The sequence below is a fragment of the Lithobates pipiens genome, unplaced genomic scaffold (genome assembly GCF_037356315.1).
Source record: "Lithobates pipiens isolate NorthernLeopardFrog02 unplaced genomic scaffold, aLitPip1_a1.2 Scaffold_23, whole genome shotgun sequence".
Lineage (NCBI taxonomy): Eukaryota > Metazoa > Chordata > Amphibia > Anura > Ranidae > Lithobates > Lithobates pipiens.
This window is the reverse complement of record NW_027507785.1, coordinates 13,323,340-13,348,885: the sequence shown is the minus strand read 5'-3', so window position 1 is coordinate 13,348,885 and position 25,546 is coordinate 13,323,340. Positions and strand designations below refer to the sequence as shown.

Here is a 25,546-nt window from a genome sequence, read left to right as displayed (position 1 = left end):
AGTTTAATGCCAGGAGGGAAGTTTATGTGGAAATATGTGAAGGGTTGGAATAGCAGCGAGTGTGTGTTGGAGCCCCTGCAGAGTTTGCAGCCCCCCCACCCCCCCAAGCTAACATACATCTCCTAAGCAGGAACACATCACTATCTCCCCAAGCATTCTGTCCAGATAATGTGCAGTTCATTTATGACCTTTCCATTTAACCCTGTGTTATCCAAACTCTGTTCAATAAAAAGTGTAAACTCACCACATAAACACTCTATATACAAAATAACATTCCCCAATAAAGATCAGAACATGATGTTCACATTTGCATGGAAGCACAATTGAATGAATGCTGATTATTCAGAGAATTACCGGATTTATGTTTATTGAGGATTGTTTTTTTATGTACTAACAGTTAAGCTTCATACACACAATACGAAAATTGGATGAAAAATACCACTTTTGAAGCATTCGTGCATATGAGCGTATCATTTTTTTTTGTTTTGGTGGGGCAGTGGATCTTGGGTGGGAGTTCCCACACTTTTTTCCCCAGGACTTGACCCCTGCTGCTCATGTCAGGGAAGGGTATTTGGGAGGTAGGGCTCAGAGAACGTCCACTGGTGGTCATCATGGGAATTGTTTAGAGGACCAAGCCACAGAATAAATGTAGTCTGTGAGACTCTATGTCAAGGTTTCTCAACCAGGGTTCTGTGTAACCCTAAGGTTCCTCCAGAGGTTGCTGGGGGTTCCTTGAGCAATGAACTATTTCTGCCTCTCAGATAAGTTCCCACTGACACCATTGACAATTTCAGCTATCTGTAAGGGGAGAATTTTTCCAAATGGCTATAAATGTAAGGAGCATTCATGCCACTGACCTTCACGCTAATGTATCATGAGTCGTAGATCTAGTTATTTTTTAGCAGGTGTTCTCTTAGACCAGAAAGTTATTTCAAGGATTCCTCTGTGTTGAAAAGGTTGAGAAAGGCTGCTCTATACAGTATGTATTACCTTCCCTTGGGGGGAGGGGGGGGGGGAGACAGTGGAGGAAGGTGAAGTACTATTGGGACTACCTATATGCTCTTTGCATGGGATGCTGTACTCTGGCAAAAGGTATGAGCTCTTCAGCTCAGTTTCCAATCTATGTTCTCTCTACTTTTTGTAACATTAAAAAAATGTGCTATCACTGCTGGGGTGACTAAAGGATTTATATATGTAACTAACTGTGCTCAGCAAATGGTTGATGGGCCTTAATTGTGTGGACACTTCCTTCTCCTAAGCTTGAGATTGGGATGTCCTTTGGAAATTGAAGGAGCAAGGTGAGGCTGCAATTGGGGTCCATGGGTGTAAGACCTGAAGTAGGTATGGGATGGAATACTTGGGGTTTTTTGCTGGTTAGGCCAGGCTGGGAGTCTCCCAGGGTGTACTGTACACATGCAATGGTATGATCCAGTGAGTACCCTTGGGGGGGGGTGTCCATGTCCATAGCACCCTGATGGGTTGAAGGAACCATCCTATGCTTGGGAAGGATGGGGTTAAAGAGTACATGTCTCCCCAGGTGAGAAGGGGTCCTTGTCCCCAGGGGAGAAAGGGTCCCTGTCCCCAGGGGTGATGGGGCCATAATAGGGTCCCCCCATAGCAGTGTCCTCTGTCCCTCTTCACATCACTCCCATAGTGTCCTCTGCCCCCTTTCCACAGAGAAAGTTTCCTGTGCCCCCCAAAGCAGTGTCCTCTGTCTTTTACCCCCCCCCCACTGTAGTGTCCTCTGTACCCCCATGGTGTCCTCTCTGCCCCCCTGCATCCCACCCCACCCCACCCTACACACAAACACACATTGTGTAGGTAGAACTCTCCTACCTTACACAGGTGTACAGCAGAGCAGAGGCCGGCATCACAGGGCTGGATGGGGGCTGGAACTGCTGAAGTTAACTTTTCACATTAACAGGCTGGTGATTGGTCGCTAGGATCACCCAGCAACCAATCACCTACTGTTTTTAATGTAAAAAAGTTAACTCCAGTGGGTTCCCACCCCCATTCAGCCCTGTAATAACGGCCGCTCGCCGCTGTCCAATGAAGAGGAGAGCGGTGTAAATGTCCGCGGCCTGGGTGTTTGTGAATTAATTACAGGCACTGATGGGCTGGACATTTAGCGGTGGCGGGCCGGGTGCAGTCCGCGGGCCATTGGCTGCCGACCCCTGTTCTAGAGGGATCCTACAGGCATGGTTTACACATATTGTTATGAAAAAGTGTAGCGCTTCTCAAAGATAAATGTCCTTAATCTTACTTCATAAGTGTAAAATTATATAATTACAGTGAAAAAAAATCCCACTATTAAGTAGTGCTCATATCACATGGATTCTTACGTAAATTGCATATATAAGTGACTTGAAGAAAGTTATACCAAAAACGTCCAAAAGACAAAATAAAGGAAGAAAAAAGGGAAAAAACAAAGTCCCAATAGGAAAATACAGAGTCCTTTGTGTATAGTGTCTTTATAAAGTCCGCAGGTGTGTAAGAAATATGTTACACCTCCTTTCAAAAAGGTTCATGCATCAGTCTCGTGAGGTTCCCATCACCAGGCGAATTGAAGGCTTACCGGAGTTACTGGATCCTCACATATTTACATTTGGGGGATCATACAAGCTTTTGCAACTATGTGCAGATTCTCCCAGCAACCAGTTATCCAGGGGGACCTCGAATATAGGCAATCACTTCATATGTTGAGAGGTATTTTTAACTCCAGCCAGATATACCCATAGGCATGTTAGAAACATACGAAGAAAAAAAACAGGGACCAAAAATAGCGTAATTCCGTTTTTATAGAAACAAATAGAAAATAAAAGTACAAAACTCACATGTGTACAGTGGTTTAAGCGCTTAACAGGATAAAACCCAATTGCAGCAGAGTCCCGACGCGTTTCGTCGTAGAAGACGTCATCTGGGGTACTACTCAGCTGCAACTTACCCACTTAAATACCAAGACCCCCCCAATTAGGCACAGATTCATTCAGCCCGTGTCACCGGAGTTCATTTCCGGTCTAAAATGGCCGCCAGCATGCGTTCCACACCTCATTATGAAACCATTCCAATAAGCCAAGGTTAACTTATATTAAATTTAATTATATACAAGTCCAAAATTTATGAACATAGTTGACCTCTTATAAAAAAGCAAAAATATCATATTAAAAAAGCAGCTAAACAGCTGCAAGGACTATAAGTCTGATCGTGTCTTTCCCAGGAAGACGAACAAATGCTTCCGGGTTAGTATGTATTGTAGCCAATCGCAAGGGAGACAGCAATTGGCGCGAGCGTAAATATGTTCGTTACGGTCGTCAGTCAGCCAATCAGTCAATCAGTAACCGGCCGTAAAAAAGCTAACCTTCGTTACCGGACGTGAGGTAGATACGAACGCCCCACATCCGGACTACGTGGCACGCAAATAAACATAGGGTGGAACGCGCCGCATATCATGGCCGTCTCTCACACAGAGGAAGTGAGGCGAACGTAATCACATCACTTCCGAAGTGCGTGGAGCGCAAATAAAAATGGTTTACACATAGTTACATTGGTCCCAGCTGGAACAATGTAACTATGTATAAAATATCCGGAAATCTGCTTTAGGCCTCATGCACACACAAGGCCTAACAAAATGCCTCTGTGACAGACATTTGCTGTTCTTTCTTCAGCCTGTAAACGCACCTCTATGTTCGCTTATGGGGCCATGCGCAAGTAAGCAGAATAGAAGAGGAGCGTTTAGAGGCTGAAAGAAAATAAAAATAAAACGCACCACCAGCGCATTCGAGAGAGGAGCTTCTGGGCAGAACCTACCTAAACATTGAGAGCTTTTAGTGCTTGAGAGTTCATTCATTCCAATGGCCAATATAAATTATTATTGTTCGGGCCAATGAAATCAACGAATGCCCAAATACTGGGCGCGCCTAAACTTATGTGCACAACACGGCTTTAGGCATATTTTTAAGACTGCTTTTTTTCCTGCCAGGAGCAAAGGCGTCTGGGGGGAGGAAAAAAAGTCTTGTGTGAATCCCATCTCATGAATATAATTACCGATACACTGTGCCATTGTACTAGAAGGGGAACAAGTACACTGTATTACCAAAAGTATTGGGACGCCTGCCTTTACACACACACGTGAACTTTAATGGCATCCCAGTCTTAGTCTGTAGGGTTCATTATGGAGTTGGCCCATCTTTTGCAGCTATAACAGCTTCAACTCTTCTGGGAAGTTCATGCTCCCAATTTTGTGGGAACAGTTTGGGGATGACCCCTTCCTGTTCCAACATGACTGTGCACCAGTGCACAAAGCAAGGTCCATAAAGACATGGATGAGTGAGTTTGGGGTGGAGGAACTTGACTGGCCTGCACAGAGTCCTGAACTCAACCCGATAGAACACCTTTGGGATGAATTAGAGAAGAGACTGTGAGCCAGGCCTTCTCATCCAACATCAGTGACTGACCTCACAAATGCGCTTCTGGAAGAATGGTCAAACATTCCCATAGACACATCTCCTAAACCTTGTGGACGGCCTTCCCCAGAGGAGTTGAAGCTGCTGTCGCTGCAAAGGGTGAGCCAACTCAATATTACGGACTAAGACTGGGGTGCCATTGAAGTTCATGTGCGTGTAAAGGCAGGCGTCCCAATACCTTTGGTAATGTAGGATATGTTTCTTGTCATTCCCCTATTAGTGGATCATTATATGAACTGCCATTGTCTCTAATCTGTGTCTACTGACTCCAATTGTAGATGGAGAAATAAAAAGATCATTCTGATTATTTCCTTCTCATAGCCAACCTTGCCATCATGATATTGAAATATCTGGAAGTACTACGTACCCTACAACTACTTTTATCAGTGCAGGTAACAGTCTATTACATCTATCTATCTATCTATCTATCTATCTATCTATCTATCTATCTATCTATCTATAATCTATCTATCAATCTATTTATCTATAATCTATCAAACTATCATCTATCTATCTATCTATCTATAATCTATCAATCTATAATCTATCTATCTATCTATCTATCTATCTATAATCTATCTATCTATCAGTCTATCTATCTATCAATCTATTTATCTATAATCTATCAATCTATAATCTATCTATCTATCTATCTATCTATCTATCTATCTATAATCTATCAATCTATAATCTATCTATCTATCTATCTATCTATCTATCTATCTATAATCTATTTATCTATCTATCTATCTATCTACCTATCTATCTATCTATCTATAATCTATCTATCTATCAATCTATTTATCTATAATCTATCAATCTATAATCTACCAATCTATAATCTATCTATCTATCTATCTATCTATCTATCTATCTATCTATCTATCTATAATCTATCTATCTATCTATCAGTCTATCTATCTATCAATCTATTTATCTATAATCTATCAATCTATAATCTATCTATCTATCTATCTATCTATCTATCTATAATCTATCTATCTATCAATCTATTTATCTATAATCTATCAATCTATAATCTATCTATCTATCTATCTATCTATCTATCTATCTATAATCTATCAATCTATAATCTATCTATCTATCTATCTATCTATCTATCTATCTATCTATCTATCTATCAATCTATAATCTATCTATCTATCTATCTATCTATCTATCTATCTATCTATCTATCTATCTATCTATCTATCTATCTATAATCTATCTATCTATAATCTATCCATCTATCTATCTATCTATCTATCTATCTATCTATCTATCTATCTATCTATCTATCTATCTATCTATAATCTATCTATCTATCATCTATCTATCTATAATCTATCTATCTATCATCTATCTATCTATAATCTATCTATCTATAATCTATCAATCTATAATCTATTTATCTATCTATCTATCTATCTATCTATCTATCTATCTATCTATCTATCTATCTATCTATCTATCAATCTATTTATCTATAATCTATCAATCTATATTCTACCAATCTATAATCTATCTATCTATCTATCTATCTATCTATCTATCTATCTATCTATCTATCTATCTATCTATCTATCTATCTATCTATCTATCTATCTAAATATTGTTTTTTTATTTGAAAGGCTATGTTAAAATTAAAAATATGTTAAAGTAACCCAATACAAGCCTACATGACTACAGAAACAGTATATTTTCTCAGAAAGTCTCCACCTTCTATCATTAAAAAGCCATCCTTGAGCTCCAATCAGCACCTTTGCCTAGCCTAAGATGACATCATCGGTGTGCTGCAGGCAGGAGGAAGCATTTCCTCAGTCGCCTTTCCCCCCAGTGATCAGACTGCAACATTGTAAGTTTGCAGGCGAGAGGCTGATGTGTGTCCAACATTTTGTGAACACAGACACAAGGATTTATATGATTGTTTCATCTCAGTTCAGGAAGTAGATGGTGACTCTAAATGATGCCTGAACAAAGAAGTTGCCATCCTTCCAGAGATAAAAACAGATGAAGGCATTGTTAGGGAAAGTACTGTGATCTCTACAAGATGGTTGCACTGATATTCCCCTCGGCGTGTTGCATTTATCATGAGCAATTAATATTTGATGCTAGGTCTAAATTAATGCTTATACACTGGGGTTGATTTTCTAAAGGCAAATAGACTGAGAACTTTGCAAGTGCAGTTACTGCAGAGCTTAGTAAATGAGGGGAAACTCTGCTGACTTCCATCATCCAATCAAGTGCAAAAAATTTGTTTTTTTCCCTTGCATGTGATCGGGTATTCTTTGCAAACGGACGCTTCACCTCATTTACTAAGCTCTGGGGCAACAACATGTGGGTAAAAAAAGTAGCGCTCAAAACAAATATGAAACAATAAAATTCATATCTCAGAAAAGTTCATCCAAATACATAAAGTTGAAATATGAACACTCCGAGCAAGAGTCCACCCGGTAGAAATTGATCACCTTCCACTAAAAACCTACAGGAAAGATGAAACAGAATCCCGTCACCTTCACCCAATAAGACTGAGGGATGGGCATGGGTTATGCACATAAATTGAGTATAGGTGTATAGGAGTATAGGTGATGGCGTGAAAGTGATCCCTCCAACTCAGACAGCAGAGAAATGTAGACCTTCCCTTTCATCAAGGAGTGGAACCAGGTAATGATTTTAACCCCCCCGGCGGTATTCCCGAGTCTGGCTCGGGGTGGAATTTTTATACCAAAAGCGGTAACCCCCAAGCCAGACTCGGGACCGCATCGCTGGATCCAGGAGGAGGCTTACTTACCTTCTCCCTCGGATCCAGCGATGTCCCCGCGCTGTACGAGCGAGCCGCGTCTCGCTCGATCTATGACGGAGCCGAGCTCCGTTCCCTGCGAGCGTTGCGACGCACGGGGACGGAGATCGGCGCCAAATTCAAAAAGTGAAACACACAGTATACATACAGTATAATGTAATCTTACATATTACATTGCTGTATGTAAATATTTCACATCCTCTTTGTCCCTAGTGGTCTGCCCAGTGTCCTGCATGTAGCCTTATATTATAAAAACTGTTCTTTATGCCTGGAAACTGGAGATTGTCCATAGCAACCAAAACTGTCCTTTTACATCAAAAGTGGTTTTAGACCAGCTAGAAAACAGCGATAATAAATTGGAATCACTCGCAGAATTGAGCGATTTGTGGGGAGATCCGTCATCAAATATTGAAAAGTAATGACAGTGACAATTCTAAAACTGAGCAAATTTCAGTGTTTTTGATTTGATTACATTATTGAATAATTTTTTATTATTGTTATATTATTATTTGGTACAATTATTTATCATTATTTATTATATTATAATTTATGATTTCATTTTTCAAACTTTATCATACCCGGGATGTCTGCTAGTCTACTGGTTTGGTCAGATTTAAGTGAGTTATTGCTAAAAATTACAGGACTACACTATAAAACGCCAAATTTTCATGCAAAATAATGGTACCGCTTTTAGCACCTAAAATCCGAAATAATCGTACCGCCAGGGAGGTTAAAAAGTGTGATAGGCATAATAGCCCAGCGCCTCTAACCAACAAGGTGGCCGCTATACTGTCGTCCGTCCGCGTCCTGCGTCAAACGTGGCTGCACCCAACGTTTCATCATTAAAATGTGTCACCTGGAGCGTGGTGTCCCTGGTCCCACACCCCTTGTGACGCATGTTAATGACGAAACGTTGGGTGGCGCCATGTGTGACGCAGGACGCAGACGGATGACAGTATAGCGGGGAAGGTCTACATTTCTCTGCTGTCTGAGTTGGAGGGATCACTTTCAAGCCATCACCTATACTCCTATACACCTATACTCAATTTATGTGCATAACCCATGCACTGACGGGATGGGTCAGTCTTATTGGGTGAAGGTGACGGGATCCTGTTTCATCTTTCCTGCAGGTTTTTGGTGGAAGGTGATCAGTTTCTACTTGGTGGACTCTTGCTCGGAGTGTTCATATTTCAACTTTATGTATTTGGATGAATTTCTCTGAGATATGAATTTTATTGTTTCATATTTGTTTTGAGCGCTACTTTTTTTACCCACATCATGTATATTGTATCCAGCAATACTGTGTAGCTGCCTTGTACATCTTATTCCTACTAAGCGCAACAAATCGTTTGTTTATTTCTGGAGCAACATCACCCGCAGAATGCAAAGTCTTTTTGCCTTTAGTAAATCCACCCCTTTGCGTTAGTCTGCCGGTCTCTGATTTTGTCTTTTGCAGATTGTTTGCCAGGCCGTGGATCTCACCATGATGAGCAATGCCTTCGATGATCAGTACCTCGGCTGTGCGCGGCAGATGGAGCGGGAAATGGCGAAGGTTCTGGAGCAGGAGAAGAAATACAAGCCGTTGGCTATAATGTGGTACTTGGCAGAGCAGAGGTGGGCGATTGTAAAACAATCCAACGTTTTCCCACCTGACTTTAAGGACGAGTATGGGATATCACTCATTGTGTACACCAGGGAGAGCCCCTTCCCCATCTACCAACAGCTGAACCGCAACGTGTCCATCGCAGGCCGATCGCGGCAGCACTACATGGACCGATTCCATTTCAAGGCTATTCATTTCTACCTCACCAGGGCGCTGCAAGTGCTTGGAGGCGGCTGTGATGACGGCTCGCAGGCCTATCGGGGATCTTGGATGAAATACAAGAACGTGTCATTAGAACTGCGGTTCGGGCAATTTGCATCTTCGTCTCTGAACCGAAAGACTGCCCAGAGGTTTGGTGTCAACACCATGTTCACCATATTCACCTGTTTTGGGGTAAACGTGGAGGCTTTCTCTGACTTTATGGAAGAGGAGGTTCTGATTCCGGTGGCGGAGACGTTCCACGCTATAAAACAGTCAGAAACGTTGTATGTCCTGAGAAGCAGCGGGCAGCAGTGCAGCTACTACAACTGTGCATACCTAGGAGGTGAGCAGAGCCGGGGTGTCACTTTCCTGTCCTGATGTGTCAACCATGACCTCCTTTATCCTTGGTGGACCCAGTCCTATTGCTCCCTACTTTACTGGTACTAGCCTTATATACCATTACTTCCTATAACTATGGTTGTCCCGGTTTTATTGCTCCTCCCTTTATTGGTAATAGCCATGTATGCCACTACTTCCCATTATTATGGTTGTCCTAGTCTTATTGCTTCCCACTTTACTGGTAATAGCCTTATATGCCACTACTTCCCATTATTATGGTTGTCCTAGTCTTATTGCTTCCCACTTTACTGGTAATAGCCTTATATGCCACTACTTCCCATTATTATGGTTGTCCTAGTCTTATTGCTTCCCACTTTACTGGTAATAGCCTTATATGCCACTACTTCCCATTATTATGGTTGTCCTAGTCTTATTGCTTCCCACTTTACTGGTAATGGCCCTATATGCCACTACTTCCCATTATTATGGGTGTTCCAGGCCCATTGCTCCTTATTTTAGCAATACTAGTACTATATACCACTACTTTCTATTACTATAGTAGTCTCAGTTTTCTTGCTCCCTACTTTACTGGTAATGGCCCTATATGCCACTACTTCCCATTACTATGGTGGTTCCAGTCTCATTGTTCCTTACTTTAGTTAGTGGTACTAGCCCTATATACCACTACTTCCCATTACTATGGTAGTTCCAGTCTCAATGCTCCTTACTTTAGTGGTACTAACCTTATATATCACTACTTCCCATTACTATGCTGGACACAGTCTTAGGCCGCGTACACACGCGGGGACTGTTCGCTGAAACTTTGTTCGTCAAACAGTTGCCGCAACAGTCCGCTCAAAATTTGCATGAGCGGACTTGCCCACACACGGCACTTTTTGAGCGGACTGTTTCAGCGAACTGTTTGCCAAACAGTTCGCTCAACTTTTGAAATGAACGGACTCGCCCACGTAAGGCGGAGGCAAGTCCGCCCATTTCGAGCGCGTGTACAGGTAGGTGGGGTCCGCGAAGGAGACGTCGCAGGAACCGCCGCCTGGAATGGACTTAAAGGGACACCCAACGCCGAAAAAAATCGGCGTGGGGGTTCCCCCAAAGTCCACAACAGACCCTTGTCCGAGCACGCTACCCGGCCGGCCAGGAAAGGGGGGGCGAGCGAGCGCGCCCCCCCCTGAGCCGTACCAGGCCGCGTGCCCTCAACATGGGGGGTGCCTTGGGGAAGGGGGGGCCGCGCGGCCCCCCCCACCCCAAAGCACCTTGTCCCCATGTTGATGAGGACAAGGGCCTCTTCCCGACAACCCTGGCCGTTGGTTGTCGGGGTCTGCGGGCGGGGGGCTTATCGGAATCCGGGAGCCCCCTTTAATAAGGGGGCCCCCGGATACCGGCCCCCCACCCTATGTGAATGAGTATGGGGTACAATGTACCCCTACCCATTCACCTGTGAAATAAAGTACAAAAAAAAACACAACACAGGGAAAAAATATTTTATTGCACAGCTTCGGGGGTCTTCCGTCTTCGGGGGTCTTCTCACCGGACTCCTCCGCTATCTTCTTGTAGCTCTTTTGCTAGCGGAGGAGTCCGGCTTTCTTCCTCCCCGCCGCCGGCCTCTTCTCCCGACTTCGGGGGTCTTGTCCCCCTCTTCGGTTCTTCTGCCGGGCCACCGCGCCTTCTTGTAGCTCTTTTGCAGGCGGTGGCCCGGTCTTCTGTCGCCGCCGCCTTCCGTTCTTCTTCTTCTTCTTCTTCTTCTTCTTCTTCTTCTTCTCCAGGAGATGTTGACACGTCGCTCTCTCCGGCCGGAATGCCAGAGCCGCCCTGCGCTGCCACTTATATAGTGACAATGGGGCGGTGTCACATGGTATATGTCACATGGGTTGGTCACATGGGTTGATGTCACATGGGGACTATGACATCGTAAGGGGGCGGGGTCACCATGTGACCAACCCATGTGGCATATACCATGTGACACCGCCCCATTGTCACTATAAAGGTGGCAGCGCAGGGCGGCTCTGGCATTCCGGCCGGAGAGAGCGACGTGTCAACATCTCCTGGAGAAGAAGAAGAAGAAGAAGAAGAAGAAGAAGAACGGAAGGCGGCGGCGACAGAAGACCGGGCCACCGCCTGCAAAAGAGCTACAAGAAGGCGCGGTGGCCCGGCAGAAGAACCGAAGAGGGGGACAAGACCCCCGAAGTCGGGAGAAGAGGCCGGCGGCGGGGAGGAAGAAAGCCGGACTCCTCCGCTAGCAAAAGAGCTACAAGAAGATAGCGGAGGAGTCCGGCGAGAAGACCCCCGAAGACGGAAGACCCCCGGAGCTGTGCAATAAAATATTTTTTCCCTGTGTTGTGTTTTTTTTTGTACTTTATTTCACAGGTGAATGGGTAGGGGTACATTGTACCCCATACTCATTCACATAGGGTGGGGGGCCGGTATCCGGGGGCCCCCTTATTAAAGGGGGCTCCCGGATTCCGATAAGCCCCCCGCCCGCAGACCCCGACAACCAACGGCCAGGGTTGTCGGGAAGAGGCCCTTGTCCTCATTAACATGGGGACAAGGTGCTTTGGGGTGGGGGGGCCGCGCGGCCCCCCCTTCCCCAAGGCACCCCCCATGTTGAGGGCACGCGGCCTGGTACGGCTCGGAAGGGGGGGCGCGCTCGCTCGCCCCCCTTTCCTGGCCGGCCGGGTAGCGTGCTCGGACAAGGGTCTGTTGTGGACTTTGGGGGAACCCCCACACCGATTTTTTTCGGCGTTGGGGTTCCCCTTTAAGTCCATTCCAGGCGGCGGAGCCCGCGACGTCTCCGTCGCGGGCCCCGCCTACCTGGAGACGCGCTCGAAATGAGCAGACTTTCCTCCGAGCGGGAACAGTTTGCTCATTTCGAAAGTGGCCTACACACGGGCGGACTGTTCGCTCAAACAAAGTTTCAGCGGACAGTTTTTCGGAATTTCCGAAAAACTTTGTTCGTCAAGCTGTCCGCTGAAACTGTCCGCTGAAGCCCCACACACGAGTGGACTGTCCGCTGAAACACTGTTCAGCGGACAAAGTTGAGCCAACAGTCCGCCCGTGTGTACGCGGCCTTATTTTTCCCTACTTTACTGGTAATAGCCCTATATGCCTCTACTGCTTCCCATTCTTATGGTTGTCCCCTTCTCATTGCTCTTACTTTAGTAGTACTAGCCCTTTATGCCACTATTTCTCATTACTATGGTGGCCCCAGTCCCATTGCTCCCCATTTTAGGGATACAAGCCCTATATGCCCCCTACAATATTTGAAACTAGCCCCTGTACCATCTGGTAAAGTGATACTAACCTCTGTTTTTCTGTTTTAGAGGTATCTATCCTCATGCCCTTGTGCATAGTGTTGCTTACTGATAAAGGGGTATTAGCCCCTATGCCCCTTTGGCAACAACTATTCTGTTGCCCCTATAAAACCTTCATTAAAGTGGAGGGCCACCCTGAAAAAAAAAATACATGAAAAATTAGAAAAAAAATCCCTCTTCCTCCTCCGCGGAGATCTTCTGTCTTCTCTCCTCCATGCGGCGTCTTCTGGGTAATGGGTCGCGCTGTGTTCTGGGAACTGTGTGTCCCAGAACACAGTGCGCCCCATTCACAAAGCGCTGAGCGACTCGCGCATGCGCAGTATGAAACGGGCAGTGAAGCCGCAAGGCTCCACTGCCTGTTTCCCTTAGCCAAAATGGCGGCACCGGAACCCGAGAGCCGAGGGACGGGTCAGCCTCGGGCGGCCGACATCGCTGGCGCCCTGGACAGGTAAGTTTGCTTATTAAAAGTCAGCAGCTACAGTGTTTGCAGCTGCTGACTTTTACATTTTTTTTTTTTTTTTTTTTAAACCGGTCCTCCTCCTTAACTTGTTTCCAATCATGTAACACATGCATATGGCAGCAAGAAAGGTGAGCTTTAATGCTCAGGCACTGCACATATGCCTTCATGGGGGCAGGAAGTTTTGTGCTGGAAGCACGCTCACTGTGCATCATGTGACTCCCTCTCTGCCAATCCCTTTACTGGCTTCCCCTCCCCCACCATGTAAAATTCAAAATGCTAACCATAACATACGAAGCCATCCACAACATCGCCCCCATCTACATCACCAACCTTATCTGCAGATATCGCCCAAATCATCCCCTCCGCTCCTCCCAGGACCTCCTGCTCTCTAGCTTCCTTGTTACCTCCTCTCAGGCTCGCCTTCAAGACTTATCCAGAGCCTCTCCCATCCTCTGGAACTCCCTGCCCCAGTCTGTCCGATCAGCCCCTACCCTGTCCACCTTTAGGAGTTCCCTGAAAACTCATTTATTCAGGGAAGCCTATCCCACACCCACCTAACTGTCCCAGAGCCACCCCCATCAAATCATTCTCTGCAGCTATTACCTTTTGTACCACCACCCCCAGAGGCGGCTCTAGACTTTGTGAGGCCTTAGGCAAAACTTAGACATGAGGCCCCATTCACACCCATAATGGGAAAAATATTATAAAAACAATAAAAATTAACTGTATAAATGTGCATATATTAACTTAAATCCTATGAACCATGAATTCACAGTTTCTATAAATTTGTCTAACCAATTATTCTTTAATCAAATATTAAACATATGGTGGGTTGGTGTGTGTGTGTATATATATATATATATATATATATTATAAATATATATGTTACACGCACACAGATATAGATCAAATTGTGCAGCTGCCTGCTTATTATGCTCTGTGATGGTCATAGACTGCGGAAAATTATACAGGAGATGGTCAGAGCCTGCGTGTGGACAATGATATAGGAGATGGTCAGAGACTGTGTGCGGCCATAATACAGGAGACGGTTAGAGACTGTGTGCAGCCATGATACAGGAGATGGTCAGAGACTATGCAGCCATGATACAGGAGACGGTTAGAGACTGTGCTGACAGTGATACAGGAGACAATCAGAGACTGTGCAGACAATGATACAGGAGACGGTTTTATGGTAATGACAAGCAAACCCTTACCTGGCTAACACGGTAAGAAAAGTTGAAGCCACAGACAGGGTGCTGACAGACAATCACACCAGAAAGATACAGGAGATGGTCAGAGACTGTGCGGAAAATGATACAGGAGATGGTCAGAAACTGCGCAGCCAATGATACAGGAGACGGTCAGAGACTGCACAGACAATGATACAGGAGACGGTCAGAGACTGTGCAGCCAATGATACAGGAGACGGTCAGAGACTGTGTGGCCACGATATAGGAGACAGTCAGAGACTGTGCGGCCATAATAGAGGAGACGGTCAGAGACTGTACAGCCATGATACAGGAGACGGTCAGAGACTGTGTGGCCATGATACAGGAGACGGTCAGAGATTATGCAGCCATGATACCGGAGACGATCAGAGACTGTGCTGCCATGATACAGGAGACAGTCAGAGACTGTGCAGCCATGATACAGGAGACGGTCAGAGACTGTGCCGACAGTGATACAGGAGTTTTATTATGGTAATGACAAGCAAACTCTTACCTGGCTAACACGGTATGAAAAGTTGGAGCCACAGACAGGGTGCTGAAAGACAATTACACCACAAAGATGCAGGTGATGGTCAGAGACTGTGCGGAAAATGATACAGGATATGGTCAGAGACTGTGCAGACAATGGTACAGGAGACGGTCAGAGACTGTGCGGACAATGATACAGGAGACGGTCAGAGACTGTGTGGCCATGATACAGGGATAATCAGAGACTGTGCGACCATGATATAGGAGATGGTCAAAGACTGTGCAGACAATGATACAGGAGACGGTCAGAGACTGTGCGGACAATGATACAGGAGACGGTCAGAGACTGTGTGGCCATGATACAGGGATAATCAGAGACTGTGCGACCATGATATAGGAGATGGTCAAAGACTGTGCAGACAATGATACAGGAGATGGTCAGAGACTGTGCGGACAATGATACAGGAAATGGTCAGAGATTGTGTGGACAATGATACAGGAAATGGTCAGAGATTGTGTGGACAATGATACAGGAGACGGTCAGAGACTGCGCAGCCATGATAACAACATACCGTATTTTTCGGACGATAAGGCGCACCGGATTATAAGGCGCACTAGCAACGACCGGCTGATATGATGGATATTTCCATATATAAGGCGCATCGGACTATAAGGCGCGCTGGATTATAAGGCGCATTTAATGAAACACAACTCGGATGCGGTACTGTAAGTCAAATTTTATTCAACTCTTTAGCAATAACCATAAAATGGTCTATAACAATAACTCTTAACACTGTTCAATTAAATACAAAACCAGACACTCACTTTTTCACTTTATTCTTCAATAACTCTTAACACTGTTCAGTTACCGGTGAATACCGTACAAAACCAGACACTCACTTTTTCACTTTATTCTTCAATAACTCTTAACACTGTTCAGTTACCGGTGAATACCGTACAAAACCAGACACTCACTTTTTCACTTTATTCTTCTCCCGCAAATCCATCAAATTCTTCATCTTCAGTGTCTGAGTTTAACAATTGGGCGATTTCGGCATCAAGCACGCCCGTATCCCTCTCATCATTCTCATCAGTATCCGAGTCAGTCTCGTTGCTGTCATCGGTACCGGTACTTAGCTGTTCAGTGATAATTCCGGACTTCTTGAAAGCTCGGATTACACTGGTGACTGATACCTTCGCCCAGGCATCCACGATCCACTGGCAGATAGTGGCGTAACTCGCCCGGCGTTGCCTCCCTGTGTTGGTGAATGTGTGTTCGCCTTCTGTCATCCAATGCTCCCACGCAGCTCGCAATTTAACTTTAAATGACCTGTTGACACCTATATCTAGTGGCTGCAGTTCTTTGGTTAATCCACCCGGAATGATGGCAAGCACCGAATTAGTTTTCTTCACTTGGGCTTTGACAGTATCTGTCAGATGGGCGCGCATGGAGTCACAGACCAATAGGGATGGAGATTCGTGGAAAAAGCCACCCGGTCTCTTGACGTAAACCTCTCTCAGCCACTCACTCATCTTCTCCTCGTTCATCCAGCCCTTCGGGTTAGCCTTGATGATGATGCCAACCGGAAACTTTTCTTTTGGCAGAGTCTTCCTCTTGAAAATTACCATGGGTGGTAGTTTCTGGCCATTAGCCTGGCAACCGAGAACTACAGTGAAGGATGACTTCTCGTTTCCTGTAGTGCGTATAGATACCGTACTGGTCCCTGTTCTCTCGACAGTACGGTTTACAGGGATATCAAAGGTAAGGGGGACCTCGTCCATGTTGGTAATGTGTTCTGGTCGGATTTTCTGTTCATTGATCTTGTTCTTGCAGTAGGTATGGAAAATGGCCAGCTTTTCTTCGTAATCCTTTGGCAGTTGCTGTGACATAGTGGTTCTTGTGCGGATAGAGAGATTCCGCCTTTTCATGAAACGGAAGCACCAAGAGGGACCTCCTCGAAAGTCGTTGATCTCCATGTCGCGTGCGATCGCTGTTGCTTTGAGTCGAATAGAGACAGTAGAGACACTTCTACCTGCGGTTCTCTGTTCAATAACCCACTGTTCAATTTTGTCCTCCAACTGTGGCCATCTTGCTTTGTTTCCTCGGAAACTCAGTTTGGTCTTCTTTACCTGGCGCAGGGCATCTTCTTGCTTCCTCCACTTCCGTACCATTGATTCATTAATGTTGAATTCTCTCGCAGCTACTCTATTTCCATGCTCTACTGCATGACTGATAGCCTTCAGTTTGAAATCCGCTTCGTAAGCATGTCTCTTAACAGGAGCCATTTTTGGGGCAGCGGGTATACCGTAGAAAATGAACGAATGAATGCGCACACCTCCTGACTAAGATGGCCGTAATGCCCACGAAGCTGCACTGCTTGGATTGGGCATTACGGCCATCTTAGTCAGGAGGTGTGCGCATTCATTCGTTCATTTTCTACGGTATACCCGCTGCCCCAAAAATGGCTCCTGTTAAGAGACATGCTTACGAAGCGGATTTCAAACTCATCGCTATCAGTCACGCAGTAGAACAACCTGAGAGAGGTTTACGGTACGTCAGTTTACGGTAAGAGACCGGGTGGCTTTTTCCACGAATCTCCATCCCTATTGATCTGTGACTCCATGCGCGCCCATCTGACAGATACTGTTAAAGCCCAAGTGAAGAAAACGAATTCGGTGCTTGCCATCATTCCGGGTGCATTAACCAAAGAACTCCAGCGATGTCAACAGGTCATATATAAGGCGCACCGGATTATAAGGCGCACGGTCGATTTTGTGAGAAAATTTAGGCTTTTACGTGCGCCTTATAGTCCGAAAAATACGGTAATTAGCATAATTGATAACTGTCTAATGCTTCTTCATCGTCAGCAGGTTTATGGAGAGGGTAACACTGCTGTATTACTTAACTGTAATAGAGAAGGTGGTACTGTCACACCATTCTGGGTGTACTGTCTGGCAGAGGAATATGAATCACAAAAATATCTGCACAGAATTATATATCTTTTGGTAGAGGAAACATTTCACATATGTGTGTGAATAGATGTTTGCCTGGCGTTAATTTTGAAAGCAGAATGAGCAAGATAAGTAGCAATATAAATAATTAAAATAATTAAAATTAAAAATAAAATAAGCCCTCCAGTTTGAACAACAGCCAGCCTCATTAAATGGCATTCAACTGGAATGTACATGCCCTCAGCCTGTCATTCAACAAGTAAGGAGAAGGGCACAATGATGATCCCATCCAGTGGTGGCTGGCGCTCAAAATTTTTGGGGGGGTGCAAACAAACTGTGCCATCAAACGCAGCCACTGTGCCCATCAAACGCAGCCACTGTGTCATCAAACGCAGCCACTGTGCCCATCAAACGCAGCCACTGTGTCATCAAACGCAGCCACTGTGCCCATCAAACGCAGCCACTGTGTCATCAAACGCAGCCACTGTGCCCATCAAACGCAGCCACTGTGTCATCAAACGCAGCCACTGTGCCCATCAAACGCAGCCACTGTGCCCATCAAACGCAGCCACTGTGCCCATCAAACGCAGCCACTGTGCCATCAAACGCAGCCACTGTGCCAATCAAACGCAGCCACTGTGCCCATCAAACAAAGCCATCAAAAGCTACTAAGGTCCAAAGAGAATAAGAGAACCAACCTTCAGTATGGTGGAACTATTTTAATCCTATTGATCCAGGCAAACCAAAACCTCAGTAAAGCAGATGACAAGTTATTTTTACAATATGGGAAAATAAAACTGTACATGATACATGAACTATTATTAATTTGAGAAAAGAAGCATTTTGCCATGAATGAAGAAGCTACTCCAAAAATTGATAATATGACCTAAAGCCCATGCAGAGATAATATAGTCTTTGACTTGGGGGTGCATTGTTGTAGTTATATATATATATATGCACTATAATATATATATATATTATAGTGCATATATATATATAAAATATAGTGCATATATATATATAAAATATAGTGCATATATATATATATATATATATATATATATATATATATATGCACGCACTATATAATATATATTATATATATATATATATATATATATATATATATATATATATATATATATATTATAGTGCATAATATAATATATATATATATATATATATATATATGCACTATAATATATATATATAAAATATTGTGCTTTCGGCTAAGTCAATGCTGTATTCTAACTTGACATTACATTGGAGCAAGTACAATTTACATATATATATATATATATATATATATATATATATACATATATATATATATATACATATATACATATATATATATATATATATATATACATATATATATATATATATATATATATATATATATATATATATATACATATATATATATATATATATATATATATATATATATATATTACAGTTATAGACACTACCTACCCCTGCTCCTCGCCTTGCTGACTAAAGGTGGCAGGATTTAGAGAAGCAACACACAATGCTCTCTCTGTGCCCTGCAGTGCAATCTGGGAGTTGTAGTCTCTGCAGAGCACAGGCACCAGACGGCCATGTTGAAGACTGTGTGCCTGTGCTCTGTGGGAGAACTACAATTCCCGCCATGCACTGGGGCCGCCGTTGGTGACTTTAGGGGAAGGGCTAGGACACGGAGGACGGCGCTGCAGCAGTGGAGCCTGCTATTGGACGCAGGCAGACTGACCATGCCCACACCATGTTGAGTGACTGTGGACATTAGTGTTATCCCCCCCCTCATCCACCAACGCGGAGCGCGGCGATGGATCAGCTCACTCTGCACCACAGCTGTGTGCAGCGTGCCCGCCGCCCACTCCACCTGCCGCTTGCAAATCCCATTCCCAGTGTCCCACACTGAGACACAACAGCAGCACAACACCTGAAAGGCAAATTAGGCAATTGCGCGACGGCGAGGCCCTTTCTGTAGGCGAGGCCTAAGGCAATCGCCTAATTTGCCTAATTAAAGAGCCGCCTCTGACCACCCCCTCCCTTTAGGCTGGATTCACACCTATGCCTTTTTAGTGCTTTTTGCTGATTTGCACTACAGGTCGTGTTTCATAGGAAACCATGTTACATGGACTGTATTGCAAACCTGCAAAAAGCACTAAAACTGCATAGGTGTGAATCCAGCCTTAGAATGTAAGCTCTACGGGCAGGTCCCTCCTGTACCTTTTGTATTGTACTGTAATTGTGTTTCCCCCCCATACATTGTAAAGCGCTGTGCAAACTGTTGGCGCTATATAAATCGTGAATAATAATAATAATAATAATAATAATAGTGTGACCACTCCCGGAGACCTCCCACAGTGGTCACATGATACAGAATCCTCCTGGGCACTTAAAGCGGGAGTCCACCGGGACTCCGCGTTTTTTTTTTTTTTTTTTAAAAGCCAGCAGCTACAAATACTGCAGCTGCTGACTTTTAAATAGTGACACTTACCTGTCCAGCGCGCCCGCGATGTCGGCACCCGAAGCCGATCGCTCGCTCGTCTGGCGGGTCCTGCCGCCGCCATCTTGGGTATGGGAATCAGGAAATGGAGCCTTTCGGCTTCATTTCCCGGTTCCCTACTGCGCATGCGCGAGCCGCGCGGCGCAATCCGGACGGTCCCCGCTGCCTCTGGGAGCTGTGTGTTTCCCAGCAGGCAGCGGGGCACTTGCTGAAGGGGGCGGGCGCTTGCGGAAAGGGGCGTAACGTATGCCCCTTTCCGCAGAGAGCTAGCCCGGTGCAGTTACATGGATTATCCAGGTAACTGCACCCCCCTCCCCCCTGAAAGGTGCCGATTGTGGCGCCGGAGGGGGGGGGATTCCGATGAGCGGAGGTCCATTTTAGGGTGGACCTCCGCTTTAAGAGGTCAACAGATGGCACTAAGGAGTTAATGGTGTAGCTAGAGCCATAGCAGATCATGCAATCCCTACGGGGTCCAGAGCTGTCCAGCTCCACATTGATCTATGCATGTGCTAATATAATTTGGAAAATACATTTGGACGAAAAGACGTTTCAGGGTCTCTACACACTTGCTTTGAAAATTAATATTAGAAAACACACACACACATAAAGCGCTAGTGTAACGCTCAGCGCTGAAATGCCTGATTATGAAAAATAGTGGGAGGACATGCATAAGTATGCTGGTTCATTAATAGCAACAATAAAATATATTGTATAGGTAAAAATTGAATAAAAAATATAAATTAAAAAACAATAAAAACAAAAGTTTTTGTAAAAAAAATTGATCAATCAAAATCCTAAAATGAACGAGTTGAACATGGGGTTCTAGGGGGGATGCACCCCTGTCAACTCTGGTTCTCTGAAACAAATTCTGCAAAGGGAGCGAGACTGCTTCAGGCGTGGGCTGGGGAACCCAATCACTATGGGGGAAAGGAAGGCAAAAAAGGAAGAGAAGTGCCAGGCAAATCCTAGTACATCATTATTTTATTTGATTGTTGATAGAATAAGGTGCACATACCTAATGCTAGTGAGGGTAGGTGCTTTCCAGATCCAGCATTTCCCTGTGGAAAAGTCCATCAGCGCCGCATGTCAGTGGGAAGCTGAAGCCTCGAGGGATCTGGGGAGGACGCCGGTGTTCTGGCATATTCCGGCCATCATATAGTGTCCGCACCGTACTGCGCATACGCAGCGCTTGCGCAGCACGGAGCAGACGAAGGTTCGGAAAATCTCCGAAGATGAACGGCGCCTGCGCTGTGAGTGGAGGTGGTAGCCCCACCATGCAAGCGGACATAGGGCTGGGAAAATTAGAGGGCCCCTCGCAGGCTCGCATTGCTCGCTGCGCTTCGGGCTCGGCCTCGCTGCGCTCGGCTCTTTTCTATTCCGACTCTATGTCCACTTGGATGGTGGGGCTAGAACCTGGACTCACGGCGCAGGCTCATCTTCGGCTATTTTCGTAATCTTTGTGTGCCGTGTACTGCGCATGCACAGTACACAGCGGACACTGTCCGATGGGGGACTGTACATGATAGGACACCGGCTGTGTAACTCTGTGTAGGAGTGTTCTTGGAGTGTCTGGCCAATCAGAATCGAAGGCACGGCCAAACCTCCTTCCCCGCTGACACATGGCGCTCATGGACTCTTCCACTGGGACACCCTGGTGGCTCTTCTGTGATGATGCATCTGGAAAGCACCTACCCTCACTAGCACTATGTAAGTGCACCTTATACTGACAACAATTTGTATCAATGGAGGATGTGTTCCTGAGGTGGAGATCAGAGAAACGGGTGTGTTATAATGGTTTCAATTATTTTTATGTATTTATTTTTAAGTGTGTGTAAAATTTAAAGCGCCCCCCCCCCCCCGTCCCTACTTGCAGTAGTGAACACATACATAGGTCACGCCCACATATGTAAATGGTGTTTGTACCACACATGTGAGGTATCGCCGCGAGCACCAGACCTCCTCTGTAACTCTAAACTGGTAACCTGTAGAAATTTTTAAAGCGTCACCTATGGAGATTTTTCAGTACCGTAGTATGTCGCCATTCGCACAATTTTAAAGCATGGCATGTTAGGTATCTATTTACTCAGGGGTTTATTTACTAAATTCACTTTCCACTACAAGTGCACTGCAAGTGCAGTCTCTGTAGATCTGAGGGGGACATGCAAGGAAAAAAAAATAATAAAAAAAAATGCATTTTTGCTTGTACATGATTGGATGATAAAATCAGCAGAGCTTCCCCTCATTTTAGATCTACCCCTTAGATTTACAGCGACTGCACTTCCAAATGCACTTGTAGTGCAAAATGGATTTGCCTTTGGTAAACAAACCCCATTGTGTTCAGGGCCGTCTTTAATATCAATTGGACCCTGGGCAAACGTTTTCTTGCCCCCCCCCCCCCCCCATACAATTTCGCTCTCCACCTGCTCTGAGACATACAATAAATAGCAGCTAGACTTAAAATCAGTTTACTGTATCAGGCATCAATTGTGATTGGTTGCCAGAGGTTGCAATGTATCATTACCGCTTCCTGACTGGTAGCTAGAGGTTACATCACAAGTTACAGCTCACTGATTAGTTGCTAGATGTTACAGCACACAGGGGGCAAGATATACATATGAATGCCACCTTTATTTACATATCTATGCCACTGGATGCAGCTATTTACATATGAATTCGGCCCCTATTTACATATGAATTCCGCCCCTATTTACATATGATTGCCAGTTTTTTTACATGTAAACACAGGGTGTGCAGGTGAGTCATCTGTACACAACAATAGGGCAGAGCTGGGCAGTATTAGTAGCAGAACTTTACACAGAGATATCAGGACACAGCACGGGACTAAAAGCTCAAGGGATGAGGGAATTTAAACTGGCATAGTTGGCAAGTATGAGGCAGCTGCTTTGGGCCCCACCACAATGACAGGGCCCAGGGCAGCTGCCCCTTTTGCCCTGCCTTAAAGATGGCCCTGATTGTGTTTGAAAAAGCACTGCACAGTAACTGCGTGACATAAAAAGTTGCAACAACCGCCATTTTATTCTCTAGGGCAGTGATGGCGTACCTTGGCACCCCAGATGTTTTGGAACTACATGTCCCATGATGCTCTGGCACTCTGCAATGTAGGTGAGCGTCATAGGAAATGTAGTTCCAAAAAATCTGTGGTGCCAAGGTTCATCATCGCTAGGGTCTCTGCTAATAAATATATATATATATATATATATATATATATATATATATATATATATATATATATATAAAGAGAGAGAGAGGGAGAGATCTCTCTCTCTCTCTCTCTCTCTCTCTCTCTCTCTATATATATATATATATATATATATATATATATATATATAATATATATAATATACAGTATATAATATATAAGAAACAAATACAGATTTTTAATCGTAAACAACAAATGTCAGAAAAGGGACTGGTCCTTATTTAGCTGTTTGCCTGGAATTCAAATTCAGTCCCCAAAGACATGACAAACCTGTTGAACCTCTTTAAAGTGGAGGGCCACCCTGAAAAAAAAAAAAAAGAGCATTACTATTATTAAAAAAAATAAAAAAGAAAACATTAAAAAAAAAAAAAATTACTTGGTCGCAAATCGCTGTTGCTAGGCAGTCTTCCTAATCTGCCTTCTCCCTGCTCCTCTGTGATCTTCGGTCTTCTGGGTAATGGGGGCGCGCTGTGTTCTGGGACAGCGCGCCCCATTCACAAAGCGCCGCGCGACTCGCGCATGCGCAGTAGGAAACGGGCAGTGAAGCCGCGAGGCTCCACTGCCTGTTTCCCTTAGTACGAATGGCGGCGCTGGGACCCGAGAGCCGAGGGACATGTCGGCCTCGGCGGTCGACATCGCGGGTGCCCTGAAGAGGTAAGTCTCCTTATTAAAAGTTAGCAGCTACTTTTTTTTTAGCTGCTGACTTAAAAAAAAAAAAAAAAAAAATTACAGATGAAACACCGCTTTAAATCACGTTTCTTTTTTTCGCAGGTGAAAAAAGAAAAAAGCCAATCTGTAGCTCAGGTAAGAGAGAGGGAGGGGCGAGGGGTGTAACTACAAATCATGGGGTGTAACTACAAAATTGTCATGACCCCCTGACAAACTTCCTCTCTGACACCTGACAATGTTACCTATCACATTTGTTTAGTAGTTTAGTTGTTAATGCTCCTGCACACAATCACCGGAGCAATTTTTACATTCCTGCTATGGGCAGTTTAATCCAAAACTATTTTAGGAATCTTACGAGTTCAATTGTTATCAGTGGACATTTATATAACCATCAGTATTTGGACTTTCGTCGCTGTTGTTTATATATTTGGATTTATTTCACCTACACAATTTTAATTTTTTGTTTTCTTATACACTAATTGTCATATATAGGTGTGTTTTAGTGCTGCAATTTTTGATATATTGTACTGTACACTTGATTTTTTTTTTTTTGTTTTTTTTTTATGCAATTCATAGACAAAAAAAAAAAACTAACAAAATTAGAAGCAAAATTTCTACTTTGTCAACACCTGTGTATCATATCTAATATTAATTACATTTATGTTTCCAGCTGCGGGACTCTTGTACACTGACCACAGAATTCTGCTAATCCTTTCTGCACTGACCTTCACCCTGAGCATCCTATTGGTCAGTTCCTCCTGAGGTCATGAGACAATATGGAATCCCACCATGGGACCAACTATGTTCACCATATACAGGCAGGGCTCGGTTAAGAGCACCATGGGCCTGGTGCTGAGGATTTTGGTGTTCCTTTTTATGGGAATAATTAAAATGAAAATGCAAACAATTCTTGTTAAAACAAATTAAATATTTAAACAAATAGAGTTAACTGAAATAGAGAGAGGGGGTGAGAGAGAGGGGGGGAGAGAGAGGGAGGGGAGAGAGAGGGAGGGGGTGAGAGAGAGAGAAAGCGAGAGAGAGGAGGTGAGAGAGGGTCGGGATGAGAGAGAGGGAGGGGGTGAGAAAGAGGGAGGGGGTGAGAAAGAGGGGGTGAGAGAGAAGGAGGGGAGAGAGGGGGAGGGGGTGAGAAAGAGAGGATGAGAGAGGGGGGGAGAGAGAGAGAGGGGGTGAGAAAGAGAGGATGAGAGAGGGGGGAGAGAGAGAGAGAGAGAGAGGGGGTGAGAGAGAAAGAAAGCGAGAGGAGGTGAGAGAGGGTCGGGGTGAGAGAGCGAAAGGGAGAG

The 25,546-nt window shown here is 44.6% G+C and overlaps 1 protein-coding gene across 1 annotated transcript; it reads left to right on the top strand.

Moving 5' to 3' along the window:
• Window positions 1–4,789: 4,789 nt before the first annotated feature.
• LOC143927206 (ecto-ADP-ribosyltransferase 5-like) lies at window positions 4,790–25,204 on the top strand. The gene is made up of 4 exons (XM_077451197.1): window positions 4,790–4,855; window positions 8,720–9,410; window positions 24,348–24,380; window positions 24,916–25,204. Exons 1-4 carry the CDS (start codon window positions 4,799–4,801, stop codon window positions 25,005–25,007), a joined length of 873 nt encoding a protein of 290 aa, XP_077307323.1. The 5' UTR covers window positions 4,790–4,798; the 3' UTR covers window positions 25,008–25,204.
• Window positions 25,205–25,546: the final 342 nt, after the last annotated feature.